At 46.3% G+C, this 15624-nt stretch overlaps 4 protein-coding genes across 4 annotated transcripts; 3 read left to right on the top strand and 1 right to left on the bottom strand.

Annotated features, from left to right (window-relative positions):
* Window positions 1-29: 29 nt before the first annotated feature.
* AGABI2DRAFT_192684 (hypothetical protein) lies at window positions 30-1508 on the top strand. The gene is made up of 4 exons (XM_006461085.1): window positions 30-175; window positions 223-463; window positions 517-1114; window positions 1161-1508. The coding sequence occupies exons 1-3, from the start codon at window positions 131-133 to the stop codon at window positions 1032-1034; spliced, it is 804 nt and encodes a 267-aa protein (XP_006461148.1). The 5' UTR covers window positions 30-130; the 3' UTR covers window positions 1035-1114; window positions 1161-1508.
* Window positions 1472-12422, top strand: AGABI2DRAFT_185437 (hypothetical protein; the record flags this gene model as incomplete). Its single annotated transcript, XM_006461084.1, has 23 exons — window positions 1472-1628; window positions 1681-1842; window positions 1895-2077; window positions 2124-2353; window positions 2402-2538; window positions 2591-3010; window positions 3066-3225; window positions 3272-3493; window positions 3550-3823; window positions 3877-4148; window positions 4201-4374; window positions 4430-4616; window positions 4668-4775; window positions 4828-5040; window positions 5089-5445; window positions 5503-5695; window positions 5748-5872; window positions 5920-6054; window positions 6179-6285; window positions 6335-8953; window positions 9007-9344; window positions 9393-10961; window positions 11010-12422. The coding sequence occupies 23 exons, from the start codon at window positions 1472-1474 to the stop codon at window positions 12340-12342; spliced, it is 9675 nt and encodes a 3224-aa protein (XP_006461147.1). The 3' UTR covers window positions 12343-12422.
* On the bottom strand, window positions 12405-13439 carry AGABI2DRAFT_192682 (hypothetical protein). Its single transcript, XM_006461083.1, has 4 exons — window positions 13133-13439; window positions 12936-13081; window positions 12701-12882; window positions 12405-12646 (listed from the first exon to the last, which is right to left on the bottom strand). Exons 1-4 carry the CDS (start codon window positions 13407-13409, stop codon window positions 12472-12474), a joined length of 780 nt encoding a protein of 259 aa, XP_006461146.1. The 5' UTR covers window positions 13410-13439; the 3' UTR covers window positions 12405-12471.
* A 94-nt stretch (window positions 13440-13533) lies between these two features.
* AGABI2DRAFT_192681 (hypothetical protein) lies at window positions 13534-14912 on the top strand. Its single transcript, XM_006461082.1, has 7 exons — window positions 13534-13560; window positions 13616-13621; window positions 13676-13737; window positions 13793-14277; window positions 14329-14547; window positions 14600-14682; window positions 14743-14912. Exons 1-6 carry the CDS (start codon window positions 13558-13560, stop codon window positions 14605-14607), a joined length of 783 nt encoding a protein of 260 aa, XP_006461145.1. The 5' UTR covers window positions 13534-13557; the 3' UTR covers window positions 14608-14682; window positions 14743-14912.
* The last annotated feature ends 712 nt before the right edge of the window (window positions 14913-15624 follow it).

Genomic DNA, 15624 nt, shown 5'->3' with positions numbered 1-15624 from the left:
ATGTTTCGTGCCTACACAGTGTACAGTATATTCTGATCCTTTCCGAAAAAGTTCTTGGCTTGCTCCCCGCAGGTTTCTTCTTTCACTCCAGCTCATATCGAGCTGTGTATACGTCGACCGATTATATGACATGCACACTCGCTACTATGCCCAGCGCCAGCATCTTGTCCAGTCGGTAAGTAGCTCAGAGCTCAGCGGGGCTTAAGTTTAATTCCACCGTAGCTCGACACTCTCGTGCACCAGCTCTTCACGCTGTCGTTCCTCATGTCACCGTCCGTCCTCATCTACCTTTCACGCCTGCTCGTGCAGATGCAGTGCGGACGACCCAGAGAGTTTGATCCAACATATTCCCTCCGAGTCTTCTATGGGCTCATCTTACTCTGCAACACTATCATACTCTGGATTCATGCGCTACAAGGAGCATCGGAAGGCCGGGGGCTTATCATTGATTTTATTGGAATGTGTATGTCTTGCCGTTACGAGCTATATTGTAAGTTTAAATGTATTTTTTTCCAGCATACGCGCCCTCGAAATTACAGCTCCTCCTATTGGACTTCGTCATCCTCTTCCTCCAATTCCTTACAACAATCATTTCCTATGAGACGCAGTTGTACTACACAAGCGCCGAAACAGACCCTCAAGACGTCCTATTGCCAGAGACTTCAGTTTCCAATACCCTCGGAGGCGAATACTCGTCACTGGCGTCGCAAGACCCCCGCTTTCTGTCGCCCTCTGATCTCAATCTCCCTGAGGCCATGATAATTAAAGAACCAACGATGAGCCAAACGCCATGTATTGTCGATCTACGTCTGTCACCTATCATACGTCGGCTTCGCAACCCGGCCCCACCACTACCCACAAGTTCAGATTCTCTATTACCCTTGCCAAATACAACTTCGTTACCCCTTCCCGCTGGATTACGCATGATAATGAGTGCAAGTGCCAATGCACGAACGAGGAGAGAAAGAGAGCGAAATGGGGCCAGTAATGGGAATAGAAGTGAAGATGGACGTATTCCAGGAGGCTTGGGATAGGCTGTTTTAATATAATTGTTCTTAATGCGGGGATATCGAAGGTAGCACGCCCCTTACAGCGTTCACCACTTGCGCTTGAGCTGGAGGGACTTAGCTTCTGCGTACTCTAGCCGATTGCAAACTCACAGTGCTGTGCAGGCATTGGACAAACTTGGTGAATTCATCCTTACACATGTCCTTCTTGACATCGGTGTAATTTGCGACAATGCATCTACCATAAGCAGATGCATGTGTTGAACAGGTTGTTGTTGTAGCATATGCGAGTTTTTTTAGCGGAGTCTGGGCTTCGCTGAGCCTTCTGGTCGAGTTCATGGCGGATGAAGTGAATGAGGTGATCCGCCGGCCTCTTGAATGGTATTGATGACCTCACCCCTGCCTCGCGAAATGCCAGCACCCTGAGCTACGACACTTCTCACATTCTTTCTTCACCAGGTGTCATGCTCGACCGCCTTGTCCTCGTAGCATGCATCCTGATCGTCCTGGCACTGATTGTCTACTTTTTCTATTGGAATAGGATCCTCGGGTTCATGATAAGCTGCGTGTTGCGCATTTTATACTGGAACCAGGAAGCATCCAGTTGCTGGATTGAAATCGGTCAGCTCGTTATGTCAATTGAAATTCATGCTGCTAGACGTAACTTTGATAGGCTCAATACACTTTTCCTTGTTAGCGGGACGCATATTGCTAAAGGACGTTCATTATCACTCCAGCAACCAGACGATAAGGATTGTCAAGAGTCAAATTCAGTGGCGGTATTGGATCCGGAGGCCAATGACAGCAGATGACTTACATGTTAAAGGGGACGTCCGTGAGTATGAACCTGAAGTGAATGGCGCGTTCATGTCTCATCTGTATTCAAGACCAAAACAATTACCAGCTTTCCTCGTGTCGTATTCAGGTCACCTTGCAGGGGTTCGAATGGTTCCTCTACAATCGCACGGCAGCATATGAGAACATTCTTTCACGCATGGAGGAAAGCCTCAAACGGGAGTCATCTCATTCGATGGACAGGAATCGGTCTTTACACAAACTGCATCGATTTGGTGAGTCTGGAAGCGCATAGAAAACCTATGCTTACTTGTCAAGCAGAGTCTCCCCCAGTCAATGCATCGCATGGCAAATACGTATTGCACCTCCCGCGCATTGTTCATTCATTTTTCTCTTGGCTAAAGCACCAGATGCCAGTGTTGGATGCTAAGGATTTACTGCCATTGGGTATTCAAGTTTTCAAGGGAGCCATCACATGCGGGAATACTTCAACACCCAGTCTTCTCGCAACAGAATTTAGTGTTTGTCAAGGTACATTCGGTATCACTAGGGCAAGTTGATCTTGTGATTATTCTCATAAAATCTGAAACAAACTACAGGCAAGGTCAAAGTATGACCTGCATAAGCAAGCCCTTGCACTGAAGTTTCGCAACGTTGTAATGCAACTCGCAGAAAATGAAGATTATGTCGACCCAACCTCGACCCTCGGAGAACTACTTCACGAGCGTGTTGACCAGTATGTTGCATGCTCAATCAGATGATTGTCTTTCAAGTAAATGATTTCAAAGATATCCTACACTCAGAAATGCCTCTTCATATCTTTCATATCGTTCTTTCCGGAGAATATGGCGACAACTTGGTCTCTATCCCCTGACGTCCAGTTACGGTCTTAATCGTCAACGGCAGCGCAATTTTAGAGCTTTCTCTACACAATCTCGTTCTAAGCGAGAGACAGCAGTGGAGGAAGAAACGCCTATCGGCGCTGACTTTGCTACTCTAGAATATGCTGTGGAGCGAAAAATGTTGGAAACGCCAGTCCTAGAATTGGATTATTTTGTGGATATTGTAGGTGATGTGCCGCCTTTGGAAGATCAAATGTTTCCGATGCTTAATGAGTTCGGGAATGGTGATATTTCTCCGGACTGGATACTGGAGCTTGTTGTATCTGGCGGTACTCTCAGATTTGGACCGTGGGCCCAGCGACAGATGTAAGTGCTCTCGGTTTTTGCCACGCATTTTTTCTGACAGGATCTTGCTTTACAGAGTCGAATTGCAGAAAGTCTTTTTCCCTCCAATGTATGAGACTGTTGAAGAAACTCGCCCGGTTGCGCCTGGGGAAAAGCGGATCTGGACATGTCTCAAGATCTTCATCGAGTTGAGGGACCAAACAACATTACATATCCCTTTCAGAGAGAGCTCGAAAGTATGTGGTGCCCCCAAAGATGATCACTTGTCTAAATCTTCAATAGGACTGGCAGTGGGATGGGTTAACCAAAGTTCCAAAAAGGTCGCGGCGGAGAGAACCAGCTTTTATCAATGCTGTAATTGGTGACCGGTCGTCAATAAACTATATCATACCTATGGTCGCCGGCCCGACTGGTTATGAGGGAGTCTTTGAGGTCCACCTAGATGAAGTCACTGTGACTTCAAGCCTCAATGATATATGCTTAATAGCTGCAGAGTCATGTAGGGTGAGTTTCGTATTTTTTTTTAATGCCGGGAACAGGATGATCGAGATCTTTATCAGATACATGGAGATCTTCCTTCACCTCTCACATGGAATGATGAAAGGACTTGGATTCTAGATGTGGCTTTTCGTCAACCCGTTCTTTATTTGCTTCGAGATCATATAAATATGCTTGCCGATCTTGGAAAAGACTGGGCTTCTGGTCCTCCGAGTGACTGGCGGCGATGGTATCCGCTTTTTTACTCTGTCAAAGCGAACTTCCATCGTTATGAAATCAATCTCTATGCTAACGACCAAAACATCATCGACAAACCCCTGGTGCGCGAAGATAACGGTATGGAGATCTTATCGCTCAACTTGGGTACATGTAAATTGATATTCTGATAGCGCTACTCATTCTCCGTGGAGAGACAATTGAATTCAATACTGTCATCCCTTCCAACATATTCAGACCAGAGTCCACCACGATTGAATTCATCACGAAAGCACCAAAGCTGGCCCTCAATTTCTCTCTTCCCCGGTGGAACACAAGAGCGGCATATATGCCTAAAGATGGATGTTGTCTGGCGAATGTAGGAAACTTTGTTCTGAAGGGAACCTACCATTATTACTCTGAGGTTCGAGAGAACTTCATCGACCATTTAAACTTGACTTCTGAGGTATGTGTTTAGCTGCACTGTGAGCTACCGTCAGTTTACGTGCCCTTGTTAGGTTTCAGACCTTGTCTATCAGTCTCTGGGTTGGGCCACGCGATACTGGATGGTTGTTCGAGACAATTATCTGGGCTCGTTTACCAGCTTCTCTACTCTCTATGAGTACCTTGACAGGCGAAAAAGGAATGTTCCTGTAGGTGATCCTGTTATTATGAAATATCGTCAAGGGAAAGTGAGTGTCCTATTATCGCTTATTTTATAAAGGCTATCACTGATTTACTTTATAGGCCAACATGTTCCATATCACCCTGTCTTTCCTGGTGAACGGGGGAGCAGTTGTATTGCCAGCTAGTGACCTAACGATGGAAGCTCCCATTAACTGTCTCATCACCGAGAGCCCTGGAGTGGGTTCTTGTGTTGTTCTTACTTTCTCTGAGCTTCAGATATATCTACGACTACACGACTTTTTCTTCGGTAAGTGTGTTGCATAATCATTGACACCGCTTGACTGAAGCCGACTTGGAGAAATGTCCTTGAACGTTCCCACCATATACGGACATATTGATCGTTACATTCCAGTGAAATTATCTTACGAGCGTATGCGCAGCGACCAAAAAATCATGATGATTGATGGTGAGCACTGCAACGGATATCATATTATGTATGTAACTCAAGTGTGATCAAGGTCTGGACATTGTTGCAAACCGGCTTTCTGGACCCCTACCGGGAGCAACAACTTATATGTGTATCTGGGAAATCAATCTTAGGCACTGCAAACTCGACATGACCATAAATGATGCCCAGATACTTGCAGAAGCAGGGAGGTCTTTTGGTCTTGGTTTCAAGGATGTGGTGAATGCTCCTGCAGCGGAGTATATGCCTCCAGTTGAGCCGGATAGTATGTCGAATTTATCAGTCAAGAGGTACCAGCTAACTCTTCATACAGTAACCTTCTACAAGGTCAACGTCGGAGGCATGGAGGCGACCTTGCGAATCGGAAATTCCGCTTTACATCTTATCTGCAATTCTGGAATCAAACTTGAGAGTAACGATTTAGGCGGCGCGAACTATGCTAAGTCTCTCGGCCTCCGCATCCTCCATGTTGGTATCAAGGTTCTATTGAAAGGGTCCACTGAGCGCAATACCTGGCTAGAGGCCGCAGATGTGATGACGGATCTCCACGTTGATATGTATACGGCCCCGAAAGGCTTCAAGGCACATATCGCAAAACAACGCGCTTTTGTTGCTGAACAAGACAAGCCCACTGACCGGGCCGCTAAAGTCCTCAGCCGAATAAACGGAGGTTCGTCTATTCTATCCATGCAGTACCCCGCATATCTCAATAACTAGCGCACAATAGAACATCATCTTCACAAGAATGGTGTTTATATCCCCTCTCTGACCCTACCCGAACCACGCGTCCCAAACACGTATGCCCCACCGCAAAAGCGATCTTCTACTTCAAATATACGTCCACACTCAATCCATTCCAATGCCTCTGACTCTGACGGACATGGAATGATATCTGAAGTTGATCGGGATGCAAGACTCGCGTATGTTGCTCCCCTCATTTCTCAGACCATATATTTACTCCGGGGTGATTAGGATGACCCGCTCTTCAACGCCATTGCCTGTACGGGGCGAGGAGACGTTGTCCAGTGGAGATGAATCGGATGACGCAGATTTAACGGATGGAGATTCTACCGATAGCGAATGGGCCGACCTGGAAGGTGAGTGCCAGCTAAAATATTGCATTCTGGAAATGCTCAAGGTCTAGGTCGAGCGTCGAGTCGAGACCTATCTCTCCTCATGTATTATGCGCATCTTACAAGGCACTATACCACCACTCAACAAAACGAGCATGGGTTCTGGGACGGCCCTTCTTTTATTTTGGCTAAAGTGAGCATCGGAAGTCATGGACGAGAATCATTCATTTATGAAGTCTTCGCAGGATCGTGGCCGCCCTTTTATTCCCAGACATTTCTCAAGTTATTCCGGTGAACCCTTGTTACCAACTCTAGTCGACGCCCCCTCAGATAGTATAATTACCACTCGCCTCCGCTTCAAGCAATCCGTGAATATCAAGCTAACACCGTTACTGCTTCCCGTCTTTGTACTGCTGCAACAAGAGCTGTTTTCAATTGTAAGCAGCTCTACCTGACATTTATTGTTTAGTACTCAATACCCTATAGAAATCCTGTCTAGAATCGAAATTCGATTACTTGATAGGGGAATACAACTCCCTCTTGGCGTCAACCTCGAAGGAAGAGACAGACGAAGAGACAAGAAACCATTTTGAGGTTATATGCCCTGCTATCATGGTCTCTGTTGTGCAAAACCTGTCTGTATCTGAGGAGGGCCACCCGAAGATTGTGCCACATCTCAAAGAAAGTCACTTATCCTCGAAATTCGACATTGCTGCAGAAATAGCTCTATCTATAGAGCACATCAGTCTCGTAGGCGATCTCTCCAAATCCGGCAACAGATTCAAATCCTCTGCTCAATCCATCAGGATACGGCTCGACACTCTCCCAAACAGAAGCCATCCCCCTCCGACAGAAACACCCATCTTTGATTGCTGTATTTCGGTTCTAGGCGTTGACTCGCGACTCGGAGAAATAGATGTCTGTTGGGCGGACTTCACCGTATCCGTTGGTCACTCAGGCCCAGAGCTGCTGACTGCGGCATCGACTGTCCTCAAACATGGGATTTTACAGATTGTCCAAGTTTTTCGAGCTATCCGAGAGCATGAACAAGCTGTCCTACGGGCCATGATTTATGAAGTATTACAGCTATCGGAGGGCCTGACCATCATTGATCCACTCTCGACTATTCAACCATCATACCTGGTACAAGAAGGCATTCCTCACCGGCTGCGTACGGATCCCACTTTTCGCTTTCTATTCCATCTCCGCAATTGTTTACGCAGTCTATCCCCTGAGGAACGCGAGCGTGTCTCTGCGCATCAATGTAATCCCTATGATGTCGATCCTGACAGCTTCGAATCAGCATTACGAGCGCAATCCATGAATGTGGATCATGAGCTAGATATCACACACGATTCCAGCTTATTGGATGAATTACTGAAAATTGCGCGGCCCGAGGATCAGAAAAATGCACCTCCACCTCGCAAATTATCGAAGATATCTCTGGAATTTCGGAAAACTTGCCTGCGTGTCTATGCATCTACAGGTCTTTCTCACAACGAGTTTCTTGTTGATGGCATTCAAATCCACGTGTCATTATTCCCTTTGGGTTTCCTGCAGCCTTTGAACTTAGTGAGCATGTCTCAGACATCCCTCCGCGAAAAGCGACCAAGCCCCGTAGAGAGGATGTCTATCCAGATTTCCATCAGTAGCATATCCACCAGAATTTACTCCCATCTGATGGAATTCATCCAACAAGTCCTCCGAGTACGGCGCCTCTACCTATCTGAAATGACTTCCGTGTCCGCTAAATCGAAGTCTGTTGACGAGACAGAGGTTCAGGAAGCGTCGACGTTCTATATTGATGCTTCTATCGTCTTGCACTCTATCACTTTCCAAGCAGCAGCCGCTAACCTCATTTTTGAGGTTGGCGCCAAGACCGTACAAGCCGCAAGTCTGATGTCTTCACCTCACGGTCACGGGCAAGAAGCCCGGAACGCCAGCCTATTGTTCGACAAGGTCTATCTACAGGCTCACTCCCCAGTTGAAGAAATGAAGTCAGGAATAGACCAAGGCGTTCTCGCTGCCTTCGAGTTCACGAGAGGAAAGGTGAACGCGGTAACGCGCCAGGAGCAGGATCTAAGAAAGAATGTGAAAATGATCTTCTCATTTGGTGGCTTGCGTTTTCGGGTTCCCAGAAGCGCTATCAAGCTATATCGTTTTGTAGAAGAGTGGCGGGCCGATTTCCTACCTGGAATTGAGGAGGCGGTCAAAGCTACTCTTTCAGAACTTCACATTCCTACTGATAAACTTCAATCCCCACCGCTGTCGATTCGTTCGGACTCTAAGCAGAGTCTCTGGCAAATTAACGGGCAAATCGTTGAGATTGAAATTTCATTACAAGTTATGCATGGGACGTGGCTTTCCTGGAAAGCTAATCGTGTCATCGCCTATAGTCATTCTTCCCCTGCTCCGTTCAACCTTTCTCATGTGGCATTTGGGTTACAAATTGCATCGAATGTCCTTGAGATTTCGACGAAAGTGAATACACACGAAACGGTGCCGAATAGTAGGGTCAAGCTCACTTTCCCGTCTTTATCACTCGGCGGTAGCTATGATGGACGCCAAGTGCAAACCCTCGTCATAATTGATTATCTCGACATTAAAGTCAAACCCTCACATTGGGATACCATGCTTGTTGTGCAACAAAAGTTTGGACAGGACTTCAACGATCTTGTGGGGCTGATACAAGAGACTCGAATGAAATCGTCTTCAAAACCACGAGGCATACGGCCCGGGAACAAACTGATGTATTCTGGGTTTCTCAAAATGCAGGGTTTTCGAGTGGGCTTTGAAGGGTTTTCTTCGACCATGTATTTGGAGTGTCAAGATGTCGGTGGCGGATTGCGGAGCGATAAAGGAGGAAGCTGGGACATCAATCTAACCGATTTCTCTCTTTCTCTAGCCCCCCGGTCAACTCCAATGATGACATCCTTTAATCGCAGTCGGCGCTCCGTCTTCGTGGTTATTAATGCTCATGTGTTCGCGGGCAAACAAAAACAATTTCCTTTTCAGCAAACTCTGGAATTGGCCGTTACGAAGATACATGCTGTAATGCAGCCCAGCTCCATCGGTGAGATAGGTGATTTCATAGATCAGTTACAGGTCAGCATAATGTTCACATGTTGCGTCGCCGAAATTCTGAACATCATATTCAGGCAGAAATTCTGGAAAGAAAGGAACAACGTGTCCAAGAACTAGCAGCATTCAAGCAAAAGACACAAAGTATCATGAAAACGTTTGAAATAAAAGTCCCACAAGTGCATTCTGAACAAACGTCATGGCTCTCTAAGTATCTCATTAATGTGGCAATTAAAAACCTCGGAGTAGCCTTTCCGATCACGTTGGATGACGACTTCAAGCTATCTCGATATCGAACTAAGGATACACCCGTCAGCGCTTTTTTGTTTTCTGTTTCGTCAATCATGTTCGCTATAAATCGTGGCGAAACTGGTGAAGCAGGAATGAATTGTCTTTCTTTCCAGTTTGTCTCTCAGTAAGTTGCACCAACATATCTCTTCCGCGAGTTGCTAATTTCCCCCAGATTCCGCCAATCGGAACCAAGTGATTTCGATGGTGCAAAGCATCGTTCAAGGAACTGTCTTATATATCCTGAAATGAAGGCACAGCTGCGTTCCATCCTCCGTGCTGACTCACGCCAACTTTGGGTCAATGCTAGCGTCAGCGGTTTCATTCTCGATCTTGATTCAACTATCGCAGACTACGTCTGCTCTCTCATTGACGTCTATCGACAAGGAAAGGAACGGCTCGAACAATTATCCAGCAATGTCACTCATACTCCTCTGCTGGATAAGGTCGAAAAGCCTGCCCTAGAGAAACATTATCATGCCATACCGACTTCTAATGTCTTTGCCTCACTGACATTTTTGAGTGGCAAGGTGCGCATGTACAGTAGTACAGCCACGCGACTTTACCAAAAAAGGAATATGACAATGCCTACCGGGCTCAGTGACGAGCAAATTCTTGAAGTTGGCGCTGAGATTTTTTACCTCCCTGTCGTTTCAGTCTGGGCCGAGTATCGCGCCATACCAGCGTTGCATAAATCAAGCGGCAGCCATGATGGGGAACCTTCTACTCTGATGTTCAAGTGCACTGTTCATTCTAGCCAGAATGTTCTTCGACCCACACTTCTCCCATTTCTGACTGAGCTAGTCAAACGCGTTGAGACGCGCATATATCGGAACAATTCCCAGGTGATCCAGTCGCCCGAAATTTCACAGTCCAGTAGTATGATGTCTATTGACAACGACGATTCTCTGAAGGCTGTTTCGAGCCTACGTATCAGCTTTAGCTTGCGTATCGACTGCTCCAAGCTGGAACTCACCTGTCGGCCGGACGTTAATGTGGTGGCTGGATTACGGTGGGAAAGCGGAGGTTTCATTCTCAATATCTCTCCGCGCGCGCACCGAGTGTCATTCACTGGAACGGTAGGAGGTTTGTCTATCGGCCTCAGACACGGTTTCCTCCGTGAAGATTGCCTTCAGCTTGATGCACGGGATTTAACTTTCTCTGTGACCTTCTCGAAGACGGATGATGCTTTAGGATACGCCAGGAATTCAGTGTCACTCATTGTCGATACTGAATTCCACAGCAAAGTCAGATTTTCGAGATTGCAAGATATTCTCTGTTTCAAGGCTGTCTGGCTCGATCGATTCCCTGTTTTCATCAATCAGTCGACACAGGAAGTCCGAACTCCCCTTAAACTCACCCCGAATAATTCATCTGTCGCTCTGCCACCAGTCAAGCAGTCGATCGATACGATACTGCTTGTTCGCATACGTCGCATCAACCTTGAAGTGGACCTTGGTCAATCCATTTCTAAAATTACCTTGTATCTCAATCAAACTATCTTGAGGACTAAATTGACGGAGAAGCGCAATGAAGTGGCGATATATGTCGGTGAACTCTCGATCATCGCAGATGGAAACCTATCTGGCCGTGCCCGTGTCTGTGACTGTCTGTTCCAGACCATTCGAAGAACTGACACCCAGCTGTCCAAACTCGGGGACGGGCGAATGCTCGAGCTGCGACTGACTAGTGGACCCTTGACCGTGAGTTTGGAGTCCGACCGGCAACGCCTGCTTCAGTATCAGTAAGCTTGTTGACCTCAAATTGATTCTGATTACTGAAATGACTCTAGTGCGGAGCCCCTTGAAGTTGAAATCTACGATGACTGGACGTCGACATCCTTGACAGGCGACCACAACAATCCTTTGCGACTGTTTTCTGTGGTCACTAGTCCGGAGATTGTTGCGGCTGTCACTATCGGTACTATTCCAAAGTTGATGTCATACGCGAACAAGTTCGAAGCAAATCTAGAGGCTCAACAGGATAACGCTAGCAGAGAGTCTGCGGCGTTCCGCGGGAGTCGTTCTCTGAAACCAGACAACCCCCTTTCCACTTTTGCCGAAGCTCTGTTGCAGACCTCCAAAGCGAAGTTCAAAGAGGCTGATAGTAAACTGTCTTTCGTTATTCGACAATCCATGAGCCTGCGCTTGGATCATATGCGATTTGTGGTTTTTCCCCGTAGCATGGAGGATACAGAGATGGCGCAATTCGAAGCGCGAGATGTCCAAGCACATCTTAACAGCCTTTTGGCCACAAATCAAACACCCATGCAGCGGGATCTACGACTATCCTTCTCCTCAATGGTTATATCGAAGTATACAAGATACCAACCCTTGAGTATGGCACCTGTTGCTATAGAAGGCTTCCGTGAATGGCTCCAAACATTCACTGAAGCAGCCTCTGAGGCGACTATCGTTGGTTTACCTTCAATGAAAATGCACATGACCAGCGAAATGGTGCTGCGTGACGACAGTCGAGATTTGTTTTACGATTTTCACAGCAGCTTTGTCAGGCAGGGCATGAAGGAAATCGATGACATTTACATCACGTTGAACGTCGCCCTTTACTCGTGGCTCACGCTGTTAAGAAAGAACATGAGCCGGGAGATGGACCAAGTACGCGCTACTGCTGAATGGCGTACCTCGCTGAACTCTGGAGTCGGATCTCCTATAATCCTAGACAAGCGTAGGAAGGCGTTAGACCCTTCAGATATGCCTACCAAGTCGACAACACTTCCAACAACCACAAACCCAATCACTACTCCAACGTCGCCCGTTCTTGGTTCGTCGAGTGCTCGTTCTGTTGCAGCATATCCTTTGACGCCCCCACAAGGTGGACTTTCCCCCTCAATACCTCCGATACAGCCAGACCTCTCGGTCACAAACACGAGCCAGCGTAGAGATATCAAGTATGAGCCCCGGAATCGCTCCATCGAGCGACTAACTATGAGACAGCTGGGAGATGCAACGCCGGATGTCATGCATCCCTTTTTCATGAAGAAAGCTGGCTTCAACTTGGAAGATTCATTGCCTCAGTATGTTGATGAATACGCAACTAGGCCTCTCGAGGAAATCATGGAAGTTCTCTTAAAGCTTTATAGTCGGCAGCTGAAAGTTGATAGATAAGTGGACTAATCTATTTAGTTTGATATCTTGGCTTTTGATACTTGATCCAGTGCGCAGTGTAAGATTTAAACTAGTCTCCCATCTGTATTATATCATTAGGCAAATGAATAAAATTAACAGCGATGTAGACTACTTGGTTCCACTGAAGACACTAAGCAAAGCGAAACAGCCATAGAGCAAACCACAAGGGTATGCTACGAGGAGTCTTTGGTCTGACATGCGTAGTACAGCTACAAAGATACCTGATGCAGCATATGTGCACCAAAGAATAGATATCAGGGATAAGAGGTATCCAAATGTGCCGCTTGATACCAGATTCGTCAACAGGGCAGACGACATTAGAATCGGAAAAACGTACTCAAGGAGAACCATCACACTAATGGCACCAACACCGACCATCGGAAGTAGACAATATCCAAGGACGGAAGCAACACGATATGCGTCAATTCCATGGTCTGACATCAGATTCAGGAGGGTGTACATAGACGCAGACCCGAAGAGGCCAACGCCATATATATAGCCAAAATTAGGCTTCCCTGACTAAAGCGACAGCTCAGTCAAACACGGAGCTCTGGGGACAACGAAAGACTTACAAAAAGAAGGAATATACCGAAGCAAAAGAAGAAGATGATTGGGCCCGCTAGGTCTGCATCATCCATTATGCGCTCATCAATGCGTTGCAATGGATTAAGAACTGTCATAGATTTGACACGTATGTGCGAGAAGTTGATTCCCAGTTCTGACAGCGTGATGAGTGTGAAAGCAATGTTTACTCGTTAGAGTGACTGACCTTCAAGCAGTGGAGGTTCACCCTCAAATCCTCCTGTACCAAACGCCGTCCACCATGAACCAGGGGGTTGAATGGGCCCGCCATAGCCACCTCCTTGAGCAATGTTCCCTTGGGCCGTTTGTCCATCCAAGCTAGGGCGTGAGCCAGGATAGAAGTTATTTGAGTCGTGTGTCGCTACACTGGGAGCATAAAATTGGAGTGGGTCTTGTATGGGAGCTTGATAATATGTATTTTGGGACGACGATGCACCGTAAGTACTTGCGTTGTCCTGCCACATGTCTATGAAGGAAGGGTAAGTATATTAGTATAGCACCTTGGGCTTCCAATTCACCAAACACGTTCCAGTGGATTATATAAATCTCACGTGACTTTGCAGATTACTGTTAGTATCCTCAAGTATCTTTTATCCTTGACAGTTGTGTGCTATGGTGAGTCGCTCCATGCGTCGTCGTTGAATGTTCTGATGGTATAATTCTTCTACAGCCGCAGGTGCGTTACATTATACTTTTATACTTGGCTCAAAGCAATAATCGCAGCAAGTAGAACGAGTATATCGAAGAACATATCAAGCGGCACGGAAGACGGCTGGATTACTATGAGCGAAAGTACGAGTTTTAAAACGAAATGCTTGATAACATAAACTAATCTTACGTTCCTCAGACGGAAGCGTGAGGCCCGTGCAGCTCATAAATCCTCGGCCGTTGCTCAAAAGGCGTTTGGTTTGAAGGCCAAACTGCTTCACGCAAAACGGCACAGAGAGAAAGTCCAGATGCAGAAAACACTCAAAGCTCACGATGAGCGCAATATCAAGAAAGCTGACTCAGGGTCTGTTCCTGACGCTGCACTTCCCACCTATCTTCTGGACCGCGAAGGGCAAAAAGATGCAAAGGCATTGTCGACAGCTATAAAACAAAAACGAAAAGACAAGGCAGCCAAATATGCAGTCCCACTACCCAAAGTTCGTGGAATAGCGGAAGATGAAATGTTCAAAGTTGTCAAAACTGGCAAAAGTAAAAGCAAAGCGTGGAAACGCATGGTGACCAAGGCGACTTTTGTTGGCGAGGGATTTACTCGTAAACCTGTCAAGATGGAACGATTTATTCGTCCGATGGCCTTACGATACAAAAAGGCAAATGTAACACATCGTATGTGTTCTTGTTATCTCTTGTGATCACCGTAGGCTAATGTGTTCGCAGCTGACCTCAAGGCGACCTTCCAATTGCAAATCTTGGGAGTCAAGAAGAATCCTCAATCACCGATGTACACACAACTCGGCGTACTCACTAAGGGCACCGTGATCGAAGTTAACGTTTCTGAACTCGGCATGGTCACAGCTGGAGGGAAAGTTGTGTTCGGCAAGTATGCTCAGGTTACAAACAACCCCGAAAACGATGGTTGTATAAATGCTGTCCTCCGTATGTTCTATAGCCATTGCACTCTCTACACCCTTACTGATGATTTGGACAGTTGTATGATTCGATTTCATGAGTCTATCTATACCTTGTGTGCATCATTAGCAACTAGAATAATTCTCCACCACGTTCGAGAAGGTATCGTCCAGAACGCCTTTCAACAATCGTCAAGGTTTTTAATGATCACTCGTAAATTAGATATGAGGAGTCAGAACGTTGACGTGGACGTGAAACAATGGTGGCTGAAGTCGACCCCAGGGTTTTAATGACCAGCATGAAGCCCCTTTGCTGATCATGAACGGACTGTGTTACATAGGAGCATTACAGCGGGGTTATAATGTTGCATACCTCATATCTCTGCCATATGCTGAAAGAAAAGACAGTCTCAACGACACACCAGCACCTTTATGATGAAGGCAAGTACTATCTTAACGGACGGCGTGAAAAAATATAAGCGAGAATTTTCGATAGCCTCGATTGTAATGTGAGATCCATCTAATCATTGAAAATGTCAGGGACGGCAGAAGGACACATTAACTCAGAAATTCTTCATCAATGCCTTTCCCCGTGCTCATAACCAAGGATCCGTTTGCTTACCAGCAGCAGTTTGAACACCGGTTTTTCATATTCAGTCATCAGCATGTAAGCGGCTCTTCTTGATTTTAATTCTTGCTGAACTGGGCTCGCGGTTCTAAAAAGGCCGAACTAAGGTAAAGCAACCAACCGCCAAGGCTCAATTATGGCCGTGCCAAAAAGAAGCCACAAGCCACCAGTCACGCCTATCTTAAAGTTCAAGCGTTCAGAAGGTGACTGCAATATATATGGCATGCTTTTGTCTTTGTCGAGCGGTGTGAATATATCATCCAAATTGATCGAAACCGTTTCTGTATGATTGTTTTCGATATTCTTTCACAGAAAGGCAGTCTGCTGAAAAAGCAATGTGGCAAACCAGACGTCACGGTCTTCGTGGTGTGGCTGGCTCCATTATTATCGGTCGAAAGTCGGTCCATATAAGAAGAGGTACAAATGTATTGATATGACTGAAAGATAGTGAAGTATTTTCCTAAATGATACGAGACT

The sequence above is a fragment of the Agaricus bisporus genome, assembly GCF_000300575.1.
Source record: "Agaricus bisporus var. bisporus H97 unplaced genomic scaffold AGABI2scaffold_5, whole genome shotgun sequence".
NCBI lineage: Eukaryota > Fungi > Basidiomycota > Agaricomycetes > Agaricales > Agaricaceae > Agaricus > Agaricus bisporus.
This window is presented reverse-complemented; position numbering and strand designations above follow the sequence as displayed.

Bases quoted from the DNA above. Each gene is read 5' to 3' on its own strand.
- AGABI2DRAFT_192684 (XM_006461085.1), top strand. From the start codon at position 131: ATGCACACTCGCTACTATGCCCAGCGCCAGCATCTTGTCCAGTCG. The intron at 176-222 runs GTAAGTAGCTCA...ATTCCACCGTAG, and splicing joins GCCAGCATCTTGTCCAGTCG to CTCGACACTCTCGTGCACCA. The intron at 464-516 runs GTATGTCTTGCC...ATTTTTTTCCAG, and splicing joins CATTGATTTTATTGGAATGT to CATACGCGCCCTCGAAATTA.
- AGABI2DRAFT_192682 (XM_006461083.1), bottom strand. From the start codon at position 13,409: ATGTGGCAGGACAACGCAAGTACTTACGGTGCATCGTCGTCCCAAAAT. The intron at 12,883-12,935 runs GTAAGTCTTTCG...CTGTCGCTTTAG, and splicing joins TCGGTATATTCCTTCTTTTT to TCAGGGAAGCCTAATTTTGG. The intron at 12,647-12,700 runs GTACGTTTTTCC...TCTGGTATCAAG, and splicing joins AGTGTGATGGTTCTCCTTGA to CGGCACATTTGGATACCTCT.
- AGABI2DRAFT_192681 (XM_006461082.1), top strand. The intron at 13,738-13,792 runs GTACGAGTTTTA...TACGTTCCTCAG, and splicing joins CTGGATTACTATGAGCGAAA to ACGGAAGCGTGAGGCCCGTG. The intron at 14,278-14,328 runs GTATGTGTTCTT...ATGTGTTCGCAG, and splicing joins AAAGGCAAATGTAACACATC to CTGACCTCAAGGCGACCTTC.